The sequence below is a fragment of the Symphodus melops genome (assembly GCF_947650265.1).
Source record: "Symphodus melops genome assembly, chromosome: 1".
In the NCBI taxonomy this organism is placed as follows: domain Eukaryota; kingdom Metazoa; phylum Chordata; class Actinopteri; order Labriformes; family Labridae; genus Symphodus; species Symphodus melops.
Genome location: NC_136691.1, coordinates 39,241,957 through 39,267,518, shown reverse-complemented (window position 1 = coordinate 39,267,518; position 25,562 = coordinate 39,241,957). Strand labels below are relative to the sequence as shown.

Here is a 25,562-nt window from a genome sequence, read left to right as displayed (position 1 = left end):
TTCAACACTTTATTATTGCTGATGTAAAGAAAGTGTGGAAGTGACTCAGCTTTAAGCTTTATTTATCTCGGTCATCGTGATTTCCAAGAAAACCACAATGAGTTATTTGTAAAGTGGGAAAATATCCTTCCTTCTTGCTGCTTTCTGACTCATCATGAATAAGGTGGAAGTGGTGGAGGGAAGGGTTCTTTCCCTTGTCTTGTGAGTGTAAAAAATTGATTCACTCATCCCTTTTTTTGAGTTACAGATCCATTTCCAAATCAAACTGGACAGTGGCCCACAAACTACAACTTAAAGCTGCTGTACAAACAAGATTCATGGCTTTGAATTTGCCACCTCACAGCTGGGATCTTGTTTTGAACCCTGTAACATAACGCAATTTTAAATAATAGACTTCAAACTGGCAAATCTATGACCAAGGTACTGCTGTACAGGATTGCTGCAAGCAATGTTTGGTTGTGTTCCTAAATACAATGACAATAAAGCGCCTATCTATTAGACCGCGTTCAGTGCCTTCTCCGTAGGGCTGTTCAGGTCTACCTGAGTTGCTATTAGTCTCCTAATAAAGGCCAGATTGTGGGAAAACTGGTAGTTAATGTGACCCGGCTGTGGCTTACTGACAGACGTTCCCACCAGCGGTGTAGGACAGAGGCTGCTCCATTTTCCTATCCACAGGAAAATGCTATCAGCTCCCTCACAGCTGTAGACTCTTTACTTGCATTATTTTCCCCTGGGAGGTTTAATAGCTTTCTATCTTACTCTTGAAATCAGCTGTGAGATTCAGTGACTTCTTTTTCAATATGAGTCTATTCAGTGCTTCTATTGCAGAATGGAGAAAGCAAACTCAATTGTGCAGACCTCAATACAAAAACCTAGTCACATGTGAACACACTGCTGAGAACACAATGTTTTATCATACAGACTATCCACAAGGTTGCAGGTTTTAAGAGACAACTTCATTGTTGTAGGGCTGCCCCTGACTAAAGATATACATGGGTAATTATTTGTTGGCTAAAGTGATAGAGTCTATAACAAGATGACAGACATGAAAGCCTCCTGAAAGTGAAGCTTAAACATTTGGAGCTTCCCCTCCTGATTGGTTGCTGCATAGGTCTTTAGCTCTGCCTCCTCCACGTTTACAGATGTCAAATATCAGTCAAATACATATTACAAAAGGTCATTTTTTTCATGATCAGTAGATCTTATTGTGCTTTATTCATATGATTGGCAGCACTGCTGACAAATCGGCTAATGCCCTTCTGTTTACCAAAATAGCAGAGTAGAGGAAGAACTCAGAGAGAAAAGATAAAGGCGCACTAACACAATGGTCTGAAGGGGACTGGGACTGAGACTTCATGGAGAGAGATGGAAAAACCTTGTCAAGCTGTCAATGGTTGAGCAGATAGTCTATCAGTCATCTACTGTATTCGTCAGGAGGAAAAACAAAACATCACATCCTCCATCCCCAGCTTCAGTCCCCTCACTATTGAAAAAAAAAACATTAGCCCATGTAATTCAAAGTTGCTACTGGAACCATGATTCTCTGAATTCTGGATCACGACCAGAGGACAACAATTCTCTTAAATGCTCCTTATTGGTCTTATTTTGAACTTGTTGCATATTTTCCATTTATTGTGGCACTCAAGAGCAACATGTTCTACCTGAAACATATTTTCCACCTCAACACTAATTGGCAACCAGCTTTGCACCTCAAATTTTTAGACACAACATACGCATAGTGAACAAACCTGTCTCCCTGCACCTCTGTTAATTGAACAAACCTGTCTGCATGAGACTGTTCACTTGAAGCTGCTGCATAAAAATTTGCACAGGGTAGGCTTGGTGCCAGACAAGTCGGTGAGGACTTTACAGCCAGACCCTCCTGCCCCATTATCCCAAGACAACCATCAGTTTTGAATAATCAAGCCTAGCCCAGGTTTGAAACAGACTGTAAGGATCGCTGTTATAATTTAAAGCAGCAGGTCACTGTAATATTATTAGATAGTGAAACATGATTTGTTCTTTCAACTGAAATTCTGAGGAGATAATGTTTCCTGGAGATAATGATCCTGAAAAGATGAACATTTGTCCGACAGTTCCTCGATCAGACTAAAACTGCCAAATCTACTGGTAAACAATACAGTATGTACTGAACCAAGAAAGAGACAAAAAGTCAGTGATCCCTCAAAACATCTCTCAGTGCACTGCTACAGCACAGGCGCTGTTTAGTGGAGCTGAGACACAAGCATCCCTCACAGCGGGACAATGTGCTCGAGGATAATCAGCTCAATAAAAGTACATCTGCCTTTCACCCTGCTCTATACTGGGACTGTACAGGGACACAATGTCCTGTTATTTTTTTATGTTTAGCCCGTCTTGACAAATAATTTCATGCTGCAGGATGAACATTAATCTCTGCTGTTCACTGCTCGGTTTATTGAAGGGGCATGCCAAGTACATTTCTGAGTTTTGGAAGAAGTTATTTTCCTCTTTCTGGAAAGCAAGGCACAGCAATTTCAAAAATATATAAATATAAGGGGAACAAAATATGCTTTGCCTTGACAATATATAAGACATATACAACACACGGAAATGCATTAATAACAAAATGGAAGGAAAACTAGAATAAGCTAACTATGCTGGATGTTTAAGCCTCATCTTGTGGCCTTTATTATTAGATGGAGATTGGAGATGGAGGGTTTCAGTTCTCCATCTATTATATAACATTTCATACATCACAGCGTAAGAAAAATAGACCATCTTTGTGTAAACTGTCTAATTGGATTGACAAAGATCAATCTTATTGATTAGGGATACAGAATGGAGTTATTATTCTAAGTGGATTAGTAGAAGTGCTCTGATCCACTTTTTTTCAGTTTCAATCTGATTGTGATATAAATGTAGTGATACAGATTCTGATTCCAATAATTGTTGTATTCAGAATTAATATTGTTATTGTTGTTGCTGGTGTTATGTGTATAGCAACACTAAGATGTAGGAAACATTTCTTATTTAAAGAGCAAAATAATAATAAAATGTATACAAATTAAAATTACTTGAAATAAACGTTTGTGAACTTTGTGCTGACTTCTCATTCAAACAGGAAGTAGCAGCAACTGTGAGGTTTTCAAATTAAATCTTTTAAACTGAAGTGATTGAATTTTATCTGATAGAGGGAGCTGTTCCACCTCCTCTGAAAGTTGTCATGGAGATGATTTGTGGGCACATCTCACAGTTCAGTTTGAAAGTCTTCAAAGAGAGACTGTGCGGGATACGAATGCTTTTAGTGCCCAAAGATTTAGAGATTGATGACGTGGAACGTTGCTGTCATTCCCAGTTTGATAAGGTCAATATTGAACCGATACCAATATTAGAACGAATTAGTCCCATCTCTACGGATTAGTGTGAAAAATATTCTCAAACGGCTGTTTAGGAGGTCAAAAATTCTAAAGACCAGAAGAGTCTAAAAAGAAAGAAAGAGTTCTATTCATTTTAGAGCTGAACCAGAAACCTGCAAAACATTATGGGACTTTCTTCAGATGATACGTCTGTATAATGTCATTCTCTAGAGAGGCCAAAGTTGTTAAATGTGTCCAAAAAAAATTATTTGTAGTATCAATTGTTGCATGATAATGATATATTACTCAAGCATTTTTAAGTTGTTGTTGTGGTGAACAGGTCACAGTGCCCTGGGTAAGGGGTTACAGCAGTCTGTTCAGGGTAATTACTTTTTATAGACCTTTATTGCTCTGGAGTCTGGAGTTAAAAAGTGAATATTCTGACTCTGTATGGGAGGGGTTTCACTTTCGGTGTGTGTACCTGTGTGTGTGTGTGTGTGTGTGTGTGTGTGTGTGTGCCTGTGTGTGTGTGTGTGTGTGTGCCTGTGTGTGTTTGTATCAATACATGCTGTTTTCCAAAGATATCTCTTCATTTGCTGCTTTCAAATCTGATTTCAATACAGTATGCTTTCAAATGCCAAAGTGCCATACACCCATTTGTCAACTGATTTTTACAATGCCTTTTTAAAATGATTGTATTATCTCTGGCCTGATGTTTTGTTTTGACACAGAAGGAAATAATTTCTCTGAATTATGTTTGGAGAAACTGATTATTTATGAGTGAGCACTAACCATTAGCATGTGCTGGTACGAGGAATAAAAATGTTGCACATAGACATGGTAAACATAAGAAGCCAGAATTAAACTCTTGGAAATTACTAGCAAAATGAAAAAGGATGAATAATAATGAAAATAAATGCTTAAAAGACTGGCTTGTTTAAGGCTGCCAGTGTGCCAGTTGATGTTTGAAAATTGCACTCAGATTTCTTAAAGTAAATAAAATGTTATGTGGCCAGTCAAGAAACAGAGATGATTAAAATGAGTTGACCTCTGCAGTCCCAGATATATTTTTTAGTCTTTCAGACTTGTCTAGTTTATAAGCTCGCCATTTAATGGGCATTATATAAATATGTGTACCCATAGGCTCCTTTAGTTTGAGTTTTTAAAACACCCTGTTATTTGATTACATAGTAACAGACTAGATGATGTTGTTATACAACATAACTACAAAGAACTTTTCACTCTGTAAGTGTATATTTACGCTACACAGTTGTAATCCAAAAGACACCACATAGGGCTTTCCAGGTTTTACAGGAGGTTTTTGGAACAATATTTGGGGGGTTTCCTTAATTTAGCTTTTAAAAATATTTTACTTCTCAGGAACTAATTTTGTCCATGAAAACACTGAACAAGGACATTTGGCAAGTATCTGTATGTATGAATGCATTAACCCCACTGCGGAAGCTTACAATATTGGCTTCCCCAGTTTTGTAAATTATATGGCAGAAAGTACAAGTTCTTAAATCTAAAATGGGTTGTTGTTGGCGTAGGTGAACATGTTCTGGCAGAACAAATTGTAATAGTTTGCTTTATGAACACAGTTTTTCTTGACACAGTGCCTTGGGAGTGGAGACGAGCATAGGAAGCTCAAGCTGTGTGGGCAGCAGAGGGCTGACCTCAGGATGGGATAAAAGCTCTGAATGTGCTCTTACATTAACCAGTCAAACCAGTTTGTAAAGCTTTCCAGTCTTTTGGACTACATGAACAGCTTGTGTCTGATATTAATCTATCAATATTGATGTTGAATTGGTTGTTTGATGTTGTCCTAAAACACAATAGATTCAACATGTAGTTTTGTGGTGTAGGTTTCTAAGAAAACCACCCCAACTGCTTTTTAGTCATAGTCACTGATCATTTCTGTTTGTAATTATATAGCACATTTTAGAAACAAGGAAAGTGCTTCACATAAGACATCTACACAAATGGTCACCTCAGAGATCCTTCTATGAAACTCCTGAAGCTCACAGACAACACAGCACCATCATCGGTATCATCCAGGATGGTGACGAGTCTGCCTACAGATGGAAGATGGAAGAGCTGGCTCTATGGTGTAATCAGACACCACCTGGAGCTGAACCCATTCAAGAATGTGTATTGTTGATTAAAGTGGACTTTAGGAGTATTACTTTTTATTCTTATTATTCTTATTCTTATTCTTATTATTTAATGCTATACCTTTGCACAAAGAGAGCACAGTTGACCAAAGTAAAATTTCTTCTGTGTTAAGCATACCTGGCTAGTAAAGTTGATTCTGATTCTGATAACAAAAGCATCAAGATTATCAGAATGATAAACATAGTAGCCAAGAAGTAAAACTACAGTAGTAGTATAATATCAATACAATACAAGAGCATATACTTTTAGAATAAATATCTGGACACCCTAAGTCCCTTAAGTCAATCTTCCAACTACACATTTTAGAACATACACCTTTTGTCCTCTGGGGTCAAAATGACCCCTTCTGATTTGACTGTAATTTAAAGCATTACAGTATAAATTGACAATCAATTCTGTGTTACACCTTTAGTCTTACTTCAGTCCAACCCATAACCACATGTTTTTCAATTAGTTTTGAAATGTAGGGTCAATAGAACTTGTTTACATGAACTTGTTTTTTTTTTGTTTTTTTTGTGAAAATAAAAGGAAACGATGAATCATTTTTACTTCATATGGTTTGGACTATTTTAATTATTACATATGGTATAGGTTTATGTCTATGTATAAGTTTAGTGAGGATGCTGTTTTTGAATCATTTGATTTTTTTGAAATGGCAGCAAATAATTACACCTGCTGTCCTCTGGGTTCAAAATGACCCCGTCAAAATGACCTTGATTACTGATAAACTAGAAAGGTAAAAACTGCTCTCACTTGGGTAACTAGTTGACATTTCAGCAATTTAGCTAGGTGTTTTTCTACATGTTTGATGAATAAAAGTTTGTGTTTGCGCTCAATGGTTTTGGGCCAGAATACATGAGTGACCTCCTGATTAACTACGAACCGCCCAGACCGCTCAGGTCGTCTGGTACAGGTCTGCTGTCTGTCCCCAGAGTCAGAACAAAACATGGAGAAGCAGCATTCAGTTTCTATGCTCCTTATATCTGGAACAAACTCCTAGAAAACAGCAGGTCAGCTGAATCTCTCAGCTCTTTTAAATCAGGGTTAAAGACTCACCTGTTTACAGCTGCCTTTAACTGAACTATGTTAATAAAGGTTTTAATCTTTCACTCTGCACTGTAACTTTTAATTCCTTTTATATTTTTCCTTAAGTTTTAATAATTTCAGTTTTCTTTTTTAATATATCTTTTCTTTCCTCTGTCATGATGCTTTTGATGTCTTGTGTAAAGCAATTTGAATTGGCTTGTTGTTGAAATGTGCTATATAAATAAACTTGCCTTGCCTTGAGAGTTCACATGGAAGCTTGTCGCGTTCGTCTTTGCCCCCCCTCCGGTGCGAAAGAAAGCAGAAGAGAGACAAGGTCAGAGGTATCCATGCAAGGCTAGTGGCTAACCCGAATTGGCCGGCCTTCCCGTTCCATCCTGATATCCTGGCTAATGTAAGATCCCTGGACAATTAAATGGACCATAAACTACAAGCATAATGTGAGTGATTGCTGTGTTCTGGTTTTCACGGAAACATGGCTAAATGACAACATCCCAGACTCCACCGTACAACTTAAGTAGCGAACATGCCACAAAGCCACCTGAGCACTTGTTTAAAGGGGGCAAGATCAGAGGTGGCGGAGTCTGTGTTTACATCAGTGACGTTGTTCAGCTCTGGTGGAGTGTATGATCATAAAGTGTTGACCTTTCTACCTGCCGAGGGAATTTACAACCATTTTGTTGGTCGCTATTTATATCCCCCCACCGCCAACAACACAGACACGAAACAATGCACTTTGTGACCTGTATCAGACCATCAGTGAGGAGCAGACAGCACACCCAGAAGGATTGATCATCCTGGTGATTTTAATCACGCAACTCTCAAGACTGTACTTCCAAAAGTGCACCAGCATGTTGACTTTCCCACTAGAGGTAACACCACCCTGGACTTGGTTTACACCACACACAAAGGAGCATACAAGGCGTCGCCCCTTCCCCACATCGGACTTTCTGACCACATCACTGTTATGCCAAAACCAGCATACAGGCCGAAAGTGAAACTCACTAAACCGGTTCAGAAGCAGATATGTGTGTAGCCAGAGGGGGCCTCCTCTGCACTCAAGGACTGCTTTGAAACCACAGACTAAGAGATGTTCCCTGTCAACACACCCAGGCGGGGCCCATGTGGGTCAGACATGGGCTGGTGAATGGGCCTCATCTAGGCGGCCCAGCTGGGTTCCGGTTAATTTTCCAATGGTTCCATGGTGGCCCCATGTGGGAAAGCCCAGATGGGCTCAAGGTGGGCATTACATAGGCCCTAGCTTAGACCCACATGGGCAACCCAGGTTTCTCCCATCTGGGGCCCAAACTAACTGGGCCCCATGTGGGCTTATTATGGGTCCCTGATGGTACCCATAAGGGTAGTAACCATTATTATTATGGGCAAACAAAGGCTCTTATTAGACACTCATGCAATACAGTTACTGTGTTAAATGCTATAATAATAATAATAATCATAATAATAATAATAATAATAACAGAGACCAGTATTACAATAAATTACTTTTTTTTTTTTATTTAACAACAAACAAAGATGAGACCTTGAATTAGCAATTTTCCACCTCAAAGTCCTTGTTGAGGTGTTGCCTGTGTTACGATTCACTAAATATTTGGACCCAGACGTACGACTCAGAGACAGCTTAATCAGTTTTAACAATAATTTTAATAAACACATGAAGTGATGAAGTGACACGAGTGGAATGAATGTGCAAAAGTCCAAGTTCATCCGTGAACGATGCAGCAATGTAAATCCTAGTAACGTCCCGGTGAAATCCAAAATCCCGAACGTGTGCGGTGAACACAGATGAGACGAACAGCAGACGACAGGTCGACAGGCAGACGGAGGAGCAGGTGAGGTCTTGCAGGAAGCTGATGCAGCTAAAAAACACAAGGAAGAGAGAGTTGGCTTATATGCGGACGCTGATTGATGATGAGCTACACCTGGAAGCCACACCTACTGCAAATCTAGACTGGGGGAGGAGACACTGGAGGAGCAGACAGACAGGGGATAGTGTGGTCTAGTGGCCATGTACTCGGTCCTACACACAGCAGGACTGTTTTGGATTTCAACGGGACTGTCGCTAGGATTTACATTGCTGCATCGTTCACGGATGAACTGAGACTTTTGCACATTCATTCCACTCGTGTCACTTCATTGTGTTTATTAAAATTATTGTTAAAACTGATTAAGCTGTCTCTGAGTCGTGCGTCTGGGTCCAAACATTCAGTGACTCGTTACACAGGCAACACCTCAACCAGGACTTTGAGGTGGAAAATTACTAATTCAAGGTCTCGTCTTTGTTTGTTGTTAGATAAAAATAAAAAAGTAATTAATTGTAATACTGGTCTCTTTGTTATTATCATGATTATTATGATTATTATTGTAGCATTTAACACAATAACTGTATTGCATTAGTGTGTAAAAAGAGCCTTTGTTTGCCCATAATAATAATGGTTACTACCCTTATGGGTACCGTCAGGGACCCATCATAAGCCCACATGGGGCCCAGCTAGTTTGCCCACCCAAAGCCCAACCAGCCCAAGTGAGGCCCATATAGGCCCCAACTGTACGTGTTTTCTGGGGAAATGCATGGAAGATGTAACCCTCAACCACCATCACCATCAGGGTTAACTTGAAGCCATGGCTGACAGAAGAGGTCCACGGGCTACTGTATACTCAGGGCCATAAATGCTGCCTTCAGAGCAGGGGATGAAACTGGTCAAAGAACAGCAAGAGCCAACCTGTCCCGTGGCATCAGGAAAGCCAAGCAAAGGTACACTAAAAAGATTACCAGCCACTTCAAAAAGACACCAGAGACACACCGAGTCTGTGGCAGGGCATCCAGACCATCACAGACTAAAAACTTTCTCCACAGACCTGTGACAGCGACATCCCTCAGCTAAACCACCTCAACAGCTTCTTTGCTGAAACCAAAAACAACATACAGTCCCACAAAAGAACCACTCATCCCCCCACAATCAGGCTTTGTGCATGTCCGCAACTAGAGTGAAGAAAACACTCTCCACCATCAACACCCACTAGGCTGCAGGCCCAGACAACATTTCTGTTTGTGTGCTAAAGGACTGTGTGGAAGAACTCAAAGATGTCTTCACTGACATCTTCAACACCTCTCTCGTACAGGCTGTTGTTCCTGCGTGTTCCAAGACCATCACCATTATACCCTTGCCAAAGAAGTCCTCTCCATCCTGCTTCAGTGACTATCGCCCTGTCGCATTAACCCCCATACTCATAAAATGCTTTGAAAGGCTAGTCATATCACACATAAAGTCCATCCTCCTCACAAACCTAGATCTGTTCCAGTTTGCATACCAAGCTAACCAATCCACTAAGGATGCACTATGTTGTACTCTCCACCCGGCTCTCACCCACCAAGACACCAAGAAATCTTATGTCAGAATGCCATTCATACACTCTAGCTTAGCAATTTAATACCATCAGCTGATCGGGGAACTAGACCAACTGGGCCTCAACTCGTCCCTCTGTAATTGGTTGCTGGACTTCCTCAGGGAGAGGTCACAAGCAGTACAGGTCGGCAACAGCAGCTCGAGCCCTATCACACTAAGCACAGGGGCTCAGTCCCCTGCTCTGTACCCTGCTGACATATGACTGCACACCAACCTTCAGCACCAATCACATTGTAAAGTTTGTGATAGTACGAATTTCTGTGAATACGTTCAGTTTGGATACACTTTGTAGAGGTGACTTTGCTGTTAGCAGACCTATGATCTATTTGGAGAAGCTATGACCATATGGGAGAGACACACAAGGTATTATGAAAGTATAAAGTTCTGCCTCAGTTGACAGTACAAGGATGAACTGTTCCTCAAATATAGGTCCAACATGTGAAGAGTAAAGGTCATGTGTTTCTTCATACCATGTACAGAAGTATCTAAAGTGGGAAGGAATTTGTGACATCTGTTGAACAGTATATAAGGGCTCTGCAACGACTAATAAAGTTGTCTACCTTTCAGCCTGCACACAGTTTCAGTGTCGTCTGTCAGAGTAGAACCACGGCCGTGACATGCTGCATGAGTACAATCCAGTCTGTTGATAGATTCAGCTTTAGGGACAGTTATATTATTCAACCCATCAGTTTGCGAGCGATATAACTGTTGTGAGTCTTTTTTTCTAGCAACGATGAGACAAACTACAGACAGGAAGTCAGCCATTTTACCACGTGGTGCAGAGACAACAATCTCCTTCTAAACGTGGACAAGACCAAGGAGATTGTTGTCGACTTCCGGAGGGTCCACACACAGTGCTCACCATCAATGGCTCTGCTGTGGAGAGAGTGAGCAGCACTACTTTTCTGGGGGTGCATACCAGCGAGGACCTCTCCTGGTGAAGAAACATTGCAGCACTGGCCAAGAAAGGACAGCAGCAACTCTACTTCCTCCGCAAGCTGAAGAAGGCAAGAGCCTCCCCACCCATCATGTGCACCTTCTACAGGGGCACCATCGAGCGCATCCTGACCAGCTGCATCACTATGTGGTACAGAAACTGCACCGCCCACAACCGCAAGACACTGCAACACATAATGAACACAGCAGGGAAAATCATTGGCATCTCACTCCCCTCCCTCACGGACCGATCTACAACACCCGCCTCACTCGCAAAGCATCCAACATTGTGTGTGACCCTACCCACACCATCACACAGACTCTTCAGCCTTCTGGGAGATGGTAACGGAGCCTCAGATCCAGCTCCGAACTAGACTAATGAACAGTTTCATCTCCCAAGCCAGGAAGTTCAGAAGGCTGAACTCACTCCCTTCTCACCTGTCTCTCTCCCCCCAGCCCCCCCAAGCTCAGGACATTGAACCTCACCACCCATCCTGGAGCAGTCCCCTCCTCCCCTCTTCTCTCTTTAGTACTCTCTCTGTCTGCTCTCATACGGTCTCTCTCTGCCCCAACCCAAACTGGAAGTGGAAACCAAAAGACTGGTATTGTTTTTAGTCCTAAAACCAGGAAGTGAGTTAGCATTTTAGCGCCATGGGTTCCTTACTCTAAAAGTCAATGGGGATTTTGAATGGGTTTGTGGTTAGACGCTTGAAATGAGGTCTGTGGTTAACACAAGCTTTAGAGATGTTGACGTTTTGTTAGATGAGATAAACTACTACTAATTAGACCCCACTTGTGAATTTTAAAGTTTTTCCGTGAACTTTAAATGGCAGTTGCTAACGAGTAGCTAACTGAAACTACAGTGGTTGTTGCAGACATCACACGTCATCAGGCCGGGAACTCCCTCCCTAATCCTCCTTACGGCCTCTAGTCATGTTTTTCAGTGTTTTTTCAAATATTAGGTTTATAAACAACTTATTAAGCTAACGTTGAGCTATCTTGTCAAATCTGCTGATTAGATTGATGAAGCATAACGGTCGTGACATCATTATAAACCGACCGTGGTGTAGTCTGGACGTGAAAAAGACTTCAACCTGTCAGCACCCTGGTAAGATGTCGAAGTGAGACACTGTGTGAACACATTAGGTAACTATCAAAGCATTCAAATTAAAACATACAGGTGGGTGGGTTTATCTGTTAGTTTACATTGCACAGAGTTTAGCCCAGCCACTGTTTTGAGGAAGCTCTGTACTCTTTTTCTCCCCTTAGTTGTCTGTTTATAACATTTTCACTCGCTTTCTTTGCTCAAAATTAAAAAAAGGTCTCTTATTTTCCCTTCAACTAGGCACCTACTCTCAGCTGTGTAATACATGTGTAAAAGGGCAAGTCCAGACATTGTCCGGAACTAGTCCTACTCAAGTCCTGAAGTCATTTGTAAAAACAGATCCTCTGTCAGAAGAGTCTTACAGCTCACTGTGTAAAAAGAAGACTTGAAACTAGTTATTCTCAATGAAGTAATTTAGAAAATGTTTTCTGAGGTGATAGATGGATTTAGAATGGGTCAACCTCTTATAATATTCAACCTGTTACTAAAACATGTTGAGTTGTGACTTTGTCGCCTCAGATTTAAGGCTGTTCCCCATTTCTCAAATCAACATCTTTTTTATATGCAGTCTTAGGCACACAATTATGTCCTCCTTTCAAAGATATTAGAACATATTCCTTAAGTGACTAGACAGAACAAATCTGTTCTTATTGTTGCTGAACAGTGCAGGACCTCATGTCAGTAGTCTCCCCAGGCCTGTAAGTTGCACCTGACCGCTCCTCCCATCTGCCTGACCCCGTCTGTCTCCACCTTGTCCCTTGTTTGGAACAGCCCACCCTCTGGCTGCCTCAGCTCTGCATGCGAACAACCCCGGATCTCGCCTGGGAGGAAGTGGAATGTTTTTACTGGGAAGTTTGGGATTAGACAACCATTGCAGGATTTTCATTCCAATCTCTCGGTAGCTGTGCTGCAAAGGAAGCCAGCTTTTTTCCTTACATAAGTAAGCCATTGCCAGTGTGGATTAATGAGCTTTATCCCATACAGAAACAACAAACTAGACTGCTCTCCAAAAATAACAGAACAGAGTGTCCGTGACCGAACATCAGCAGGGTCTGGTTAGGAAGAATCTTTTCTCTCTGCTGCCTATTGATTTACTGCCATGAAACAAATTGAGGCGAAACAGTCGGGTTTTTTTCTTTCTTTGATAATCTAATCCGTCGGATGGTGTTCTGTATAACTGTGCTTCATTTATCTGCAGATTTGGCTTGTCATTTAACTTGTGGCAAAGTTGACGTCTTTATTGGTGTTTTATATTTAGGTCTAAACATGCAGGTGCAGATAATGTCTACATTTTCAGAGGATTTCAAACACCTTAAAACTCCCCTTATCATCAACATGCTTCTCTGAGTATTGTGTATCATGGAGTGTTTGACAGAGAGGGATGGGACATTTATTTTGCACAGAGGAGACACCTTGGAACTTCCTGTATTTTTGTAGCCCGGATGAGAAGTTGTTGATAACACGAGTGTGTGGGCGCCAGCAGGGAAGGTGACATTAGCGACAACTCAGAGGAAGAGGAAGTCAATCAGCAGAGTGAGAGGGAGGAGGACAATAGCTATGTAGCATGAGAAGAAAGCCACGTTTGGTAAGTGGGTGTATACACACACAAACACAAGGTATCTCTGTCTGCAAGTCAGAGGGAGTGAGGTGCTGGGACCACACGTGCATGCATGCGTAATATTGGCAAGGCTTGGACATGCACATTTGCGTTTGTGTGTGTGTGTTGGAGTGTGGGATTGCACAGTTGTCTGTTTCGCACCTGGCTGGACCAGTAGTGAGTCAGCTGTGGTGAGAGCTTGAGCTGTATTCCCCGTCACACAGCTCAAAGTTGTGTTAACCTTTAAGACAAAAGGCTGTGACGTGTGTGGGCTTCTGCAAATCCTGTGAGGGAAGCCAACTGAATGTCATGTATTCTTCTAGCTGCCATCAAAATCTGATTTAAAATGTGTGGTCCAGGTCTCTCAGGAAACAGCAAGTTTAACTCAATTGTAAAGGCATTTGGTCAATGAGTCCTCTTATTAGTTTTTCTCATATTTACCTCAGTTTTTGTTTACTTACAGAGACCCAAAACGCACAGGAAATAATTTATTACAAGCTTGTGCTTTACGAACTATCCACAGTTTTGATCTTCTTGTGTTTGTCTTTAATTGGTTAACATTTACATAACTACTTTCATATTACCCTTACTCCAGAAAAGTTTTCAGAAAATCTAAGGAAGGGTTGTTGTGTCTGGTTGTTGATATCTAAACCCTCCTGTAGGCTCAGTTTCTACCCTGGGGTCTCCTCCTATGTGGAAGTGTGTAGAATTGCTCCAAAATGAGGGTGCAAAGAAGCATCTCTAATCATCTGCATGATACCTGAACCTCCTCAGCAACTCTCCACTGAGTTCCCTCATAGCTAGTTCCTTATCCTGCCTTCATCTGAGCCAAGTCACCTTGCGGAGGAAACTTCTTTTTGTTCAACATTGCTGTACCTGAATCCAAAATATTCCCCAAATAGCAGATAATGCATTTTTTTCAACCACCAATATGTGACCATACAAAGTTGGTGCATGTGCATGCAAACACACACGCTGTCAGAGCACCTGATGGGCGTAACCAAAGAGACAGAGAAGATATTACTGGTAACAGACACACAAACGTATATTTAATTAAATTGCAAATCACAGCCTTTTGTGCGGTTATGTAATTTCTCATGCTCACATCACAATTGCAATTAGATTAATTGTGCAGCAGTTGTCCATTTTACCCTCACTCATGAACAATACTCCAAGGTACTTAAACCCCCTTGCTTGGGACAGGAACTCAGTCCCTACAAGGTGGAGGAAATCCACCTTCGTAAAGCAGAGAACGGTAACCTCGAAATGGGAGCTGTCAAAGAGGACAACTGAGTTAGAATAATGATTAATTGATTGAGTTACTGACAGGACTTTGTTGTCAAAGTTTGAAATTTGTCTTGCACCACAGCAGCTCTAATTAAATAAACTAATAATCAGAGGCCTTCAGCATGCTTTGATCTGGGATTCAACTCCTTAATGAATTTTAGTATTGACTGTACAAAAGAGTGTCTGACCTTATTAAAATGTGGGACCCTGTATCTCTGGTTTGATGGTAATGTTTTAAATTCACTGTTCAGGGCGTGGTTAGGGTCAAAGACTGTTAGCCATCCTTAACATGATTTTATAATAAGCTGATTCATAGTCTCTGTTAACTTCCATTGTTGAAGTTTCATTGATCTGTACAGACGGTACTGTGCTGTGTCAGCAAAGTAATCCTTAAACATCTGTTACTTAAAACTATGTCAAACTTGAATTCAGCAAACTGAAAATTCACAATTTTACAATCAGTGTACCAGGCAAAATTCCAGTAGTGGTACAACAGACCCAGTGTGCTGAAGGTGGCGCAAGACATACACCATGTAATGCACCGAAGTAGTGCTAGAACAAAGTAGCTTGCTGACGGCAAAGTTATACATTGAAAAATTCTACATATAGCAAACACTCACATCTTCATTGTGTTTTTAGTTGGGTTTTTCTGGGTAAAATGTATTGTGTTAACAATCATGACTGAAAGTTATGTTCATCTGTTCTTTCAAAACCTCTTCTAACTTCTCTGCTAATTATTTTCCACAAGACTCCATATGAGACTGACAGTGTAAAAAATCTGGATTTCTTCACAGATTTGCATGATGTGTCAGAATATCTTTCGTCCCTGGATTCACTGCCTGGAATCGACAGACAGTGAAGACACTAAGCAGGAAGACAATGAAAGCATGAACCAGATCACTGGGGTGGCAGTTTGTAGTGACCATATTCCTTTGTTTTATTAACGCATAATTTACATCAATAACCTTGTCAGAGCGTATTTCACAGTCTATTGGTGTTCAAGACAAAGAGAGGTAAAACTTTTCTTGATGGGAGAAAACTTTAATTTATCTAATTAATCTTGTTTCTTGCAAAGTGGTAATCTCTAAGAACAGCAATGTTGGGTGTTACATCGGGCCCTCTTTTCCCTAATGGTCTTGTTTGGCCATAAAGAGGGATCAATATTAATTTCAGTCTGCTTTACACAAAGTTGAGGACAAACAAGAGAGAATAAATCAATGCAGAAAGATTTAGTATATTTATCACCGGGGCCTAAATGTCACAAGATTGTTCCTTAAAGAACAAAGGCTTCGATGTGATGTGTGCTTTCCTGTGACGTCAACTGAGCTGGATTTTCAACACCAGCAACAACGGAACTCTACACCTGAATAAGCAACCTCTTGAGCTCGCTGTGAACATGACAGCTGCTTCTTTTCTTTTGTTTCCAGGCATGCTGTTTTAATCGAGTCAGCGGGGAGGAAGTGATAAAGTTGCTATAAGATGACTACATCAAAAGCCTCTAATCTGCTCCAACAGACCACAAGAGTGATGCATAAATGAAAGAGTAGGTGGGTGACGGATGAGCTTGATGTCTCGTTCAGTGATGAGTAATCGTCAAAAAAGTGAAGTCTGAAAACCCACATCACAGTAAACAATGACCACCTTGGCTTGGGTTTAGAAAAGGGCTGTATAGAAACCTTTTGAATGGTAGCACTACATGGGTAATGGTAAACCAGGCATTGAGGTGATCATAGCTTTAGGAGAGTTGTCAGGAGTAGGGCTCGGACAGAATATCTATGCAACAATTTTCATCAACCTGATGTGTGATACAACAATCTGATTACAGGTTCCGAGTTTCTATTTATTTTATTTTAAATAATATGGTGCGCCATAAAGGTTCCCCTGCAAATTTTGAACCACCATGGCACTAATTCAGGACTTTTTGGTAGATGAATACAAGTCGTAATGAAAAAGGAGAGGTGGTTGATTTGTTTCTTACAATCCAGACACATCACAGATTAGTTGTTTGATAAAAAACTAAGTCTGTCAGACTTTTGTGTGTTGCTCTGTGAATCTAATATTAAATGACAAATACACAATGCAGAGTTTTTTCCCCTTATTAATCAACACTATTATTCATTATAGTGTTAGTTTTAATTTGATCACTGGTATATGTTGAGTTAAATTTGGGACATGATTGACTGTAATCATTTTTGTATCCTACAATTTGACCCCCTGGCAGTGACAATTAAATAAGTTTGGACCTTGCTTTGACTAAAGTTGTCCATCCCTGAGCTAAGTAATCTGGATCACTAGAATGAACTGGAACACTCACGCAAACATTTTCACTTAATCTCTATGACCTTCATTGATGTGAAGATATTGAACATTTTGGGTAAAACAATAGTGATAACAGACCGTAATTAAGATAGAATGCTCAAATGTAATTTAGGGTGTGTCCTAGCTGTTCGGTAAGTGAACAATGAAAATGTTTCTGACCAGTGGGTGTAAAGACAAAGATGTTTATCAAAGACATTGAAGTCCAGATGAGCACACCCAGAGTCACCTACTGTACTGCACATGCAGCCCATAACTCCCACGCAGCTACACCCCTCGTGTGCACACCAAAGGCAATCAGTCTTTCCATCGTGACTGCTCGCTCACAGGGTGAGAAAAGGTCCTCGCTTTACTTGATAAATTCAATTTTGAAATAACAGAATCCAGGATATCCTGTGGTTAACCACCGGGGCACAGATATCCGATTGTCTCACCAATTGGAGAACCAACGCCTAGGCTCCTGTCGGCTCTGACAGATAGAATATTGATGTTCAAAAAGATTTTAAGAAAACAAGCATGACTGCAGATGCCCTTTGCCATAAGGAGAACCTATTTTTCGTTTTGGAACATTTAGGACAATATATTACAACATTATGCCAAAATTGCTATCTTAAATTTTGTAACATCTCAAAACATTGTCACTACATCAGAAATGATTCATAAGCAGACCTCTGTAACATAAATACAATAAGCTTGTTGGTTTTGATATGAGGTGAGACTTGAGCAGATGTGCAGGCCCAGTCTCGACCGCAATGAAGACATCCTTAGAGATAGCCTGTGTTTACTCCCGGGTTGTCAGGGAGTCCCCCATAGTTAGGCAATAAGGAAGGATGTTATTTACCTTGGCTGTGGAAGAAGGCTCTAATCAGATAACTGTAAATTGTGATTACACTATTTGTCATCATTGCCACCCAATCCTGCATCCTTGAGCAGTTTATGTCCACCTTTCACCTCCTCACCTCTTCCTGTCATTTTTCTCAGGGGGTGAAACATGTCAAATAGAACAATTTACAATAAACAAAGTCTAAATTACTGCCAAACCAAAATCTGTTTGGTTATAAACTTTTATACTGCACCTCGCAAAATAGCTCACTTCCCGTTAGACTTTTACACTTTTTTATTGTTTGATTAATAAACAGAAATCCAAGAAGGGAATTTGCAAATTAACCTGAAGGCACAACTGTTATACTTCTATTTGAAAAAGCTCCATTTGAATACCAATATATTTCCCCATCCCTTTATATCACATAACAACCCCAATAAAATCTGTTAGGGGGTGGAGGGTATGAAAGGCACTGCATTTGCCTTTCATTAATCAGCTTAAAGTGGACAAAAAGCTTTCTCTTTTTTATCTCCATTGTCCTCCTGCTGCCCAGCATAAGAAAAAAAAGAGGGCAAATGAGGTAGATCACTCAGGTCAGGGGGAATCGTCATGTCTAATTGCCACACTGTCTGCCTTATCTGATCCTGCTTGCTATTGTAATGAAACACCAGAGGAGAGAAGCCAGGGAAGGTGAAGATTACACAGCGTGAGCCATTCATGGCACAATCCCTCCCTTCATCGCTCTGGGTTTTCCGCACTCTCAGTCCAGGAAGTGTATATCATGAGGCATGTGAGGGCTGGATGTGGGCTGGCAGGGGATGGCAGGAGTGCTGAGGTAACCACTCTGATAAATGATGTATCTTTGCTCTGCTTTGTGCATTGTGCTTAAAGATGACAAGCGCATTGTGAGAGCACATAGAGACAAGACGCAACGCGAGGAGGATTATTTTGTGAGAAGGAAAGGTCAGGTTCCAGCCTGTCGATGAACAACTATTATTCATGTGGACAGCTTACCTTTGGTTTTGCTCAATGTTTCGCTTTTTGAAGGCAAACCCTGTACAATCTTCTTTTGGTATGAACTAAAATCCCTGTTAGTACTCTGCAAGAGCTTTACTGGACTGCAGATGGCCTTTGCCATAAGGGCTCACATAATCACTTTTTGACAACTGAAAACTTCTCTCTATTTTCTTTTACTTTACAGTAACTTTACAAAACGATAAACAGAACGATACAGTTGCTCAATTTTTTAGAAAAAACAAACATCTATTTTACGTCATTTAAATCAATGTTGAAATAAGTTCCCTTAAAAGGAAGGTGGTTAAATAACATTTTAGTTCCTTAATGTCCAAACTTCCTCATGATTTGTTGGTCTGGAGTAGATGTCTGATGCATTTTTGGGTTACAGTTAGATTAAAGAAAGAACTTTCTGGTTGAATTTAATGGAGAGTTACAGGAATGGTTTGAGTTGTGGTTTGGACTGAATTATGAACACTTATGTCTATTAAGCTGAGGGTTGTTCACAAACACAACAAAGCTACATGTAAGGCAGGCAATTGCTACAGCTCACTTTCTGCTGACATGATCCATTAATGACATGTAAAATTGCATTTTATCAGTGACTTTTGTGTTGTTTGACACTTTTTGTGTCATTCATCCAAGTCAGCTGTTGTACTTCACTTCTTTGCTGGTCTCTGACAGAAAGGCATCTTTTGTTTGATCTCTCACAGTCTTTAAGAAGGTCATGATTCCTGAGCCCCCAGTGCCCCTCTCCTCTAAAGCCATTGGTGCTCTGCTGACCATATCTCCTTCTGAGTCCTGGCTCTGATTGCGAAGTTGTCGGGCACGGGCAGCAGGTACAGTGATGAAGCGGCTGACCACATTAATGTGATAGCTGCGTAAAGCCAGCAGATTTGTGACACAGCGCTGAAAGGCTTGTTTGAGCTGCTCGTTGTTCTGCTGCTGGACGAAACTCTTCAAACAGGGCTGCAGCGAGATGTCCTTGATCAGCTGTTTGTGAGCAGATGGCATGTAGTTCCTCATCCGGGTTAGAAAGGCACCTGTATAAGGGAAGTATCATAGCTATAAGTCCTGCTCATTCTTCAATGCAGTCATTTTTGTTGATTTAGTGGAAAAAACTGCCACCTTACCACTCTTGTCTTCATGTTTAACTCCCAGAAGCTCATCAAAGCAGTGCAGCAGGCTGCTCTGTGCAGCACTCCCACCTGAATACTCCATCGGTTCTGTGCTTACACCTTCATAAACCAGCCCCTTTGGCATACATGGGTTGTCTTTCCACCTATGCATGTGAGCATGAACAAACTCACTAGTTTAATATTTTACACATGACAGTCTAAAGAACAGCTCAGTTCAGTTCTAGTCAACTAATCAACGAGTTAAGTCAAATGAAAACAGAGAGAGATTTCCGTACCCTGAAAGGTAGATCCTCATAATGCCGTAGAACACAGGAGGCTCCACATAAACTGCAATTAATGAAATAATGAAATAATTTGCTTATCAGGATTATTCCTACTTTAAGTTTGATTTGATTACCATGCATCAGTTTGAGTGTGTCTGTCATGTCCTGTATAGACTGGCTGATGTCCTCCAGGGCTCTGGCCACAGCTTCAGTGTCACCACACTTGACACCGTTGATCACTGCAGGAATGTTCTGCAACACAAGTCCAGTTAAAACCACTTATTTTCAAATGTCCACCATTTAATTACCATTTAAAGGTATTTTGTATGACTTTAGTCAACAACAGTTAGTCAGCAGGTTGATTTTATATGAGATGCATGTAAGGTGTAAGCAGTACTGGTGTTTATGTCAATCTTTACCCTCAGTGCAGGGACAGCAGCCAGCTCCACTAGCAGAGTAACCATGAAGAAACCTCGTACACTGTCTCCACCGGGGAGGCTAACTAGCAGCTCTAGGTTCCTGTAGATATAAGCAAGAGGAGCAAAAAGCTTAATTAACATCTGAATATCATAATACATAATGTATAGAGGACTAGATCAAAAGGGGAAATGCACTTACTCCATGTCAAAAGGACTGGCAGGGACACATGAAGATCACCATGAAAAGTAAAACAAACAAAAAAACAGATGTATAGCTCACACTTGTTTAAGAGGCAACATTCAAAAGATAACTGTCCTCACCCCTCTGGATCTTTCTTCCTCCAGTTAGCCAGAGCTGCGTCTGCATGGGTGAGAATTGGAGGGAGTCCTAGGCGCTGTGATACCTCCCACAAGGGGACAGCCAGGTTCTTTGGGAGCATCTTAGAGGAAGGTTGTTGAAGATGAAGCGTCATTAATTCAGTGTGTACACTGTGGACAAACTGACAGCTATCATGCAGATAAGGAAAGAGAAAAAAAAGATACCTCAACTGTGTTGTTCTCTCCTTCTTGCCATACGTAGCCCATAGTCATCATGCTGAGGGCCAGGTGGGCCAGACGTAACTCTTTGTGCTTCTGCAGAAACTGGCAGCTTAGCAGAGGCATCTGCAGGGACAGAGTGAAGCTGAACCACGACTCCGTGAACAAATGGTTTGTCCTTCACAGTTTGTTGTCCCCACTTACCTTGTTAATGAGGGAGCGTAACTTGTGAGACTGTACCAACTCCGGGACTTTGAGAGCAATGTCCAACCATGGCTGATAGAGCGCAGGGAGCTCTTCCTTTGAAGGAGACGTGGTACCATAAAAATATATCTTATAATCGTAACAGGGCACAGATGTAAAAGTCCATTTATGCAGCCATCACAGGCATTTTATTTATTTTTTATTTTTAAGGCGTCTTGTCTAAGTTTGCATTGAGTGCAGTATGCTGCTATAAGAACCAAGTTCATCACACTGTTGGAACCTGCAGCCATCAGTGCTGAAGGACACAAATCAACTCCTCCCTGGTTGCTCCATAGGTTCTGTAGCTCTTCACATGCTGAATTCAAGCATCAGAGGAGTCAGCTGGATACTGCACGGCATATTTTTGAGAATTTTGAATGCAATCAGAAACTACCTGGTTCAAGCACAAAGAGTTGCTTTACTTTGATTTTCTGTCGTCATTGAACGCATCTGGTAAGGAGCACAGCAGACAGCCTACTGATCCCTGAATACACAAAGAACCCTGCTCCAGAAACCCGAAGGGTTGAAAATCGGAATCATGCTACTTACTCCTGAATCTGCCATGAAGGAAACCTTTCTGAATCTGCTGATTTTAACATTCAGAAAGTGGAGACCAAACCAACCCTGCAACAATTACCAGGAGTAATCCAAAGTATTGCACTGTATTTGTTTTTTTGTGCTAAATCGCTCTGTTCACCTCACGTGTTTTCAGTTTTACATTTACATTAAGTTAACTATTGTAACAATTATGAACACGAGTGTACCCGCCGTTGAATCAAAGTCTGACCACTGGCTTTCTGGTGTTCAAGTTATATAGTTACAGAACTCAGCTCAGAGAGCTCAAGCTATTTCATAGGGTAGCCACTTGGCTCCCCTTTGTTGTAAACCATCTTGTCCCCATGTGACCACATGGTGCATTGTCCCTCTCCATCATCTTGTTTGCTTAAACTTTGCTTTCTGTAGTTTAGTTAGTTGTTGTTGACATTTGTTGATTGACCTGATGTGGCTTACTCTGTTATAATTCTTTTTTGATTACTGGTTTATTTACATCGGGATATAAGCTGGGTGCAAGGGCTTTTTGTTCGGACTTCAAATTATGAAATACATATTATTAATTCATGATAGATAGATAGAGCGGGACGGAGCTACTGAATGTGCGGCCACTCGCGTCGGCGCACAGGTGAGACTCACCGGTGATAATATTAGTATGAGATTTATTAATTTCAGACTGATATTGTGATATTTGGTTATTGTTCCCTGCTTTCGGGGTGGCATCTCAAGGTTTATTAACTCAGTTTGACTATTTAAAAGGTAAAATAATTCCTCTGTGAATTTTGTGGCGATGAAGATAAGCCAGTGAGCGCGAGCAACAGGTTGCTAGTGCAGTTAGCTTAGCGACCTGCGGTATCACTGGAAGCGCAGTATTTTTCAAAGTAGCCCCTTTAAATAAGGATAATTATTGTTATGTTAAATTGATAACCCCATTTAACGATATAAAACCCAACATAAATGTTTGCCCAAAAAATCTGAACAAAACAAAGCAAACAGGAATAATCAACTTCCCTGAATCAATTTCACACAATCAATTCCTCCAGCCACGAGTTCACATTTTTACAACTGCTTCAGTGAAAGGAAAAGTTTCATTAATTATATTAGAAAGCTTAGATTATATTCAGTTTAAATAAGTTAACTGGATAAGTATGCCCATGATTTGTAATGCCTTTCAGAGGCTTAGGACTGTCAAGGTAAAGATATGTCATAACAGCTGCTTGTTGTCTCAGTTAAAATGTAAAAACTGTTCAAAGGAAAGAAAACTTATTCACATGGGTTTTACACCTACCAGAGGATCGGGGAGGATGAAGCCGAGCTCCTCAGAGACATGGTAGGAGTCCAGAGAGAACTGAGATTTGGAGCCTGACTCAGCTGCAGCCATAGAGGAAGAAAGAGAAGCCCACAGACAGCACCAATCATCAAACTGTCTGAACTGTTCATAAGACCCCGACCTGTCTGGACTCTGATCATGCACAAAGTTCACTTATAGCTGTGTCAACAATAGTCATTGCTTACACAACATTTATCCTTCTTTTACTGTTGCACAATTCAAAGTGTGTGCAAAGCTTCCCTTTGTGTATCATTAATTATAGAGGTGTTCACAGTGTTCTTGTTCACATTGATTTTCCACTTAATGAGGAAATGATACGTTACATATTACATAACATGTTATATGAATTTCACCAACTCCTGTTAAATTACGATTGTGCAGAAATTAGGGTTATTTTTTTCAGTTTTTGTAAATAATTCTTAGATTTGTTCAGTATACATCATATAATGAGGCTTTTATGGCTGAGGATTTTTATGTCAAAGTGAAAACCAAACCTGCACCTTTTTTCACAGCTTCCTCATTTTTTTCCAGACAGGGAGGACTGTGCAACAATACTGCTTTTTATAATGATAGAATTAGAACAATTAAGAGAATTTAATCATTCTTAAATTCATTCTGTTGGTACATTCAGCCTACTGCTTTATGTGTGGACAGAACTGCAGACCACCTGGCTCTGTATAAAGTTTATGAAAGTCCAACACCCTGATCGATATTGATTTCAGTGACAGAGGATTAGTAAAGGTTATCAAAACCTTTTATTCATGTCTAATTCATATTTAGGCAAAGATATTATTCTATGGCGTGTGTTATCATGTATTTGACATGTAAAAGTACCCTAAATACTAGTTTTCACACTTTTTCTCCACACTTGTTTTATCTGCCCATTTTTAAGCCCAAGTTAAGTCCATAAAGAAAATGTTGACTGTCAGCCTCACCTAGTGGATTAAGTTGAACATTGCAGGCACAGTAAACAGGATGTACATGTCGAGTCGAGACGAGTAAATCAGTATAACTAAGTCCTCGAGAAAATACCCTGAAAAAACAAAACAAAACATGAATGCTTTTCATTGAGGGGCCTGATTGGTATAATGTTAATAAGCTGATGTGCAGTGTCAACGTATTCTTAAATAATGAAGTTAACCAGAAAAAGGCAAAAGCATCATTATCTGTAAAAGCTTTTTCAACTACTGAGTGTAACAAGTTGAAAGATATCTTAAAATATGTGCAGGATGGATATACACAGTTCTCTGAACAGCATTCAATGTCTCACAGTTGGACAGAGAAACATAAACTAACGGAATCAGCTATGAACTTTATTTCACAGCAAACACCTCCCACTGTCTGTGCTCAATGGCTGTCTGTTGTCAGTACCTGTGAGTGACTAAACATCACTGTTTACATTTTGAGTTATCACACCAGTGATTGCATTGAGAGATCGCAACAAAAACTAAGCTGACACCTGCACAGTAGCCTAACAACACAAATTATTTTCTTAATGGTTTATGTATGAAAAGGAGTCTCATTAGCCCCAAACCATCAGACAATATCTTTTTCACATTGTCATTCATTTTGGGACCTGCTTCATTTCCTTCTTTAAGTCCAACCTGATATTTAATTCCTTCTGTTTCTGTTCTCCTGATCATCAACTTGATTCCAAAGTTGCTCCACATGTTTCTCAAGCACTTTGTTTACATTAGCAATGCTAGCTGTTTGGTTCTCAACTACAGCAGTACGAGTTTCTGTCTCCTCTATTCGCGTTTGCAATACAATTGCATTCTTAAACTCTGCTGTGTCAGACTTAATTATTGATACATCAGTTGCTACTCCATTTTTAGTGCCAATTTTGGTAATCTTTATGAAGAGGTCCTCAATGTTAGCTTGCTGGCTTGTTCCAGGGCCAGCGGGGTTAGCATCCACGATGGTGGTAGTTATCAAGCGGGTCTGCACGCTTTGTTTTGCCTTGCTCATTCTCTTGCTTTATCCTTTAAAATGTGGATGAAGTTTGATTCAGTATGACAC

General features: G+C 40.6%; 1 protein-coding gene across 1 annotated transcript; it reads right to left on the bottom strand.

Moving 5' to 3' along the window:
* Positions 1 to 19,465: 19,465 nt before the first annotated feature.
* Positions 19,466 to 23,622, bottom strand: ido1 (indoleamine 2,3-dioxygenase 1). The gene is made up of 10 exons (XM_079360323.1): positions 23,502 to 23,622; positions 21,623 to 21,718; positions 21,425 to 21,544; positions 21,203 to 21,321; positions 21,081 to 21,095; positions 20,882 to 20,981; positions 20,597 to 20,714; positions 20,475 to 20,526; positions 20,194 to 20,342; positions 19,466 to 20,103 (listed from the first exon to the last, which is right to left on the bottom strand). Exons 1-10 carry the CDS (start codon positions 23,592 to 23,594, stop codon positions 19,706 to 19,708), a joined length of 1,260 nt encoding a protein of 419 aa, XP_079216449.1. The 5' UTR covers positions 23,595 to 23,622; the 3' UTR covers positions 19,466 to 19,705.
* Between the last annotated feature and the right edge of the window lie 1,940 nt (positions 23,623 to 25,562).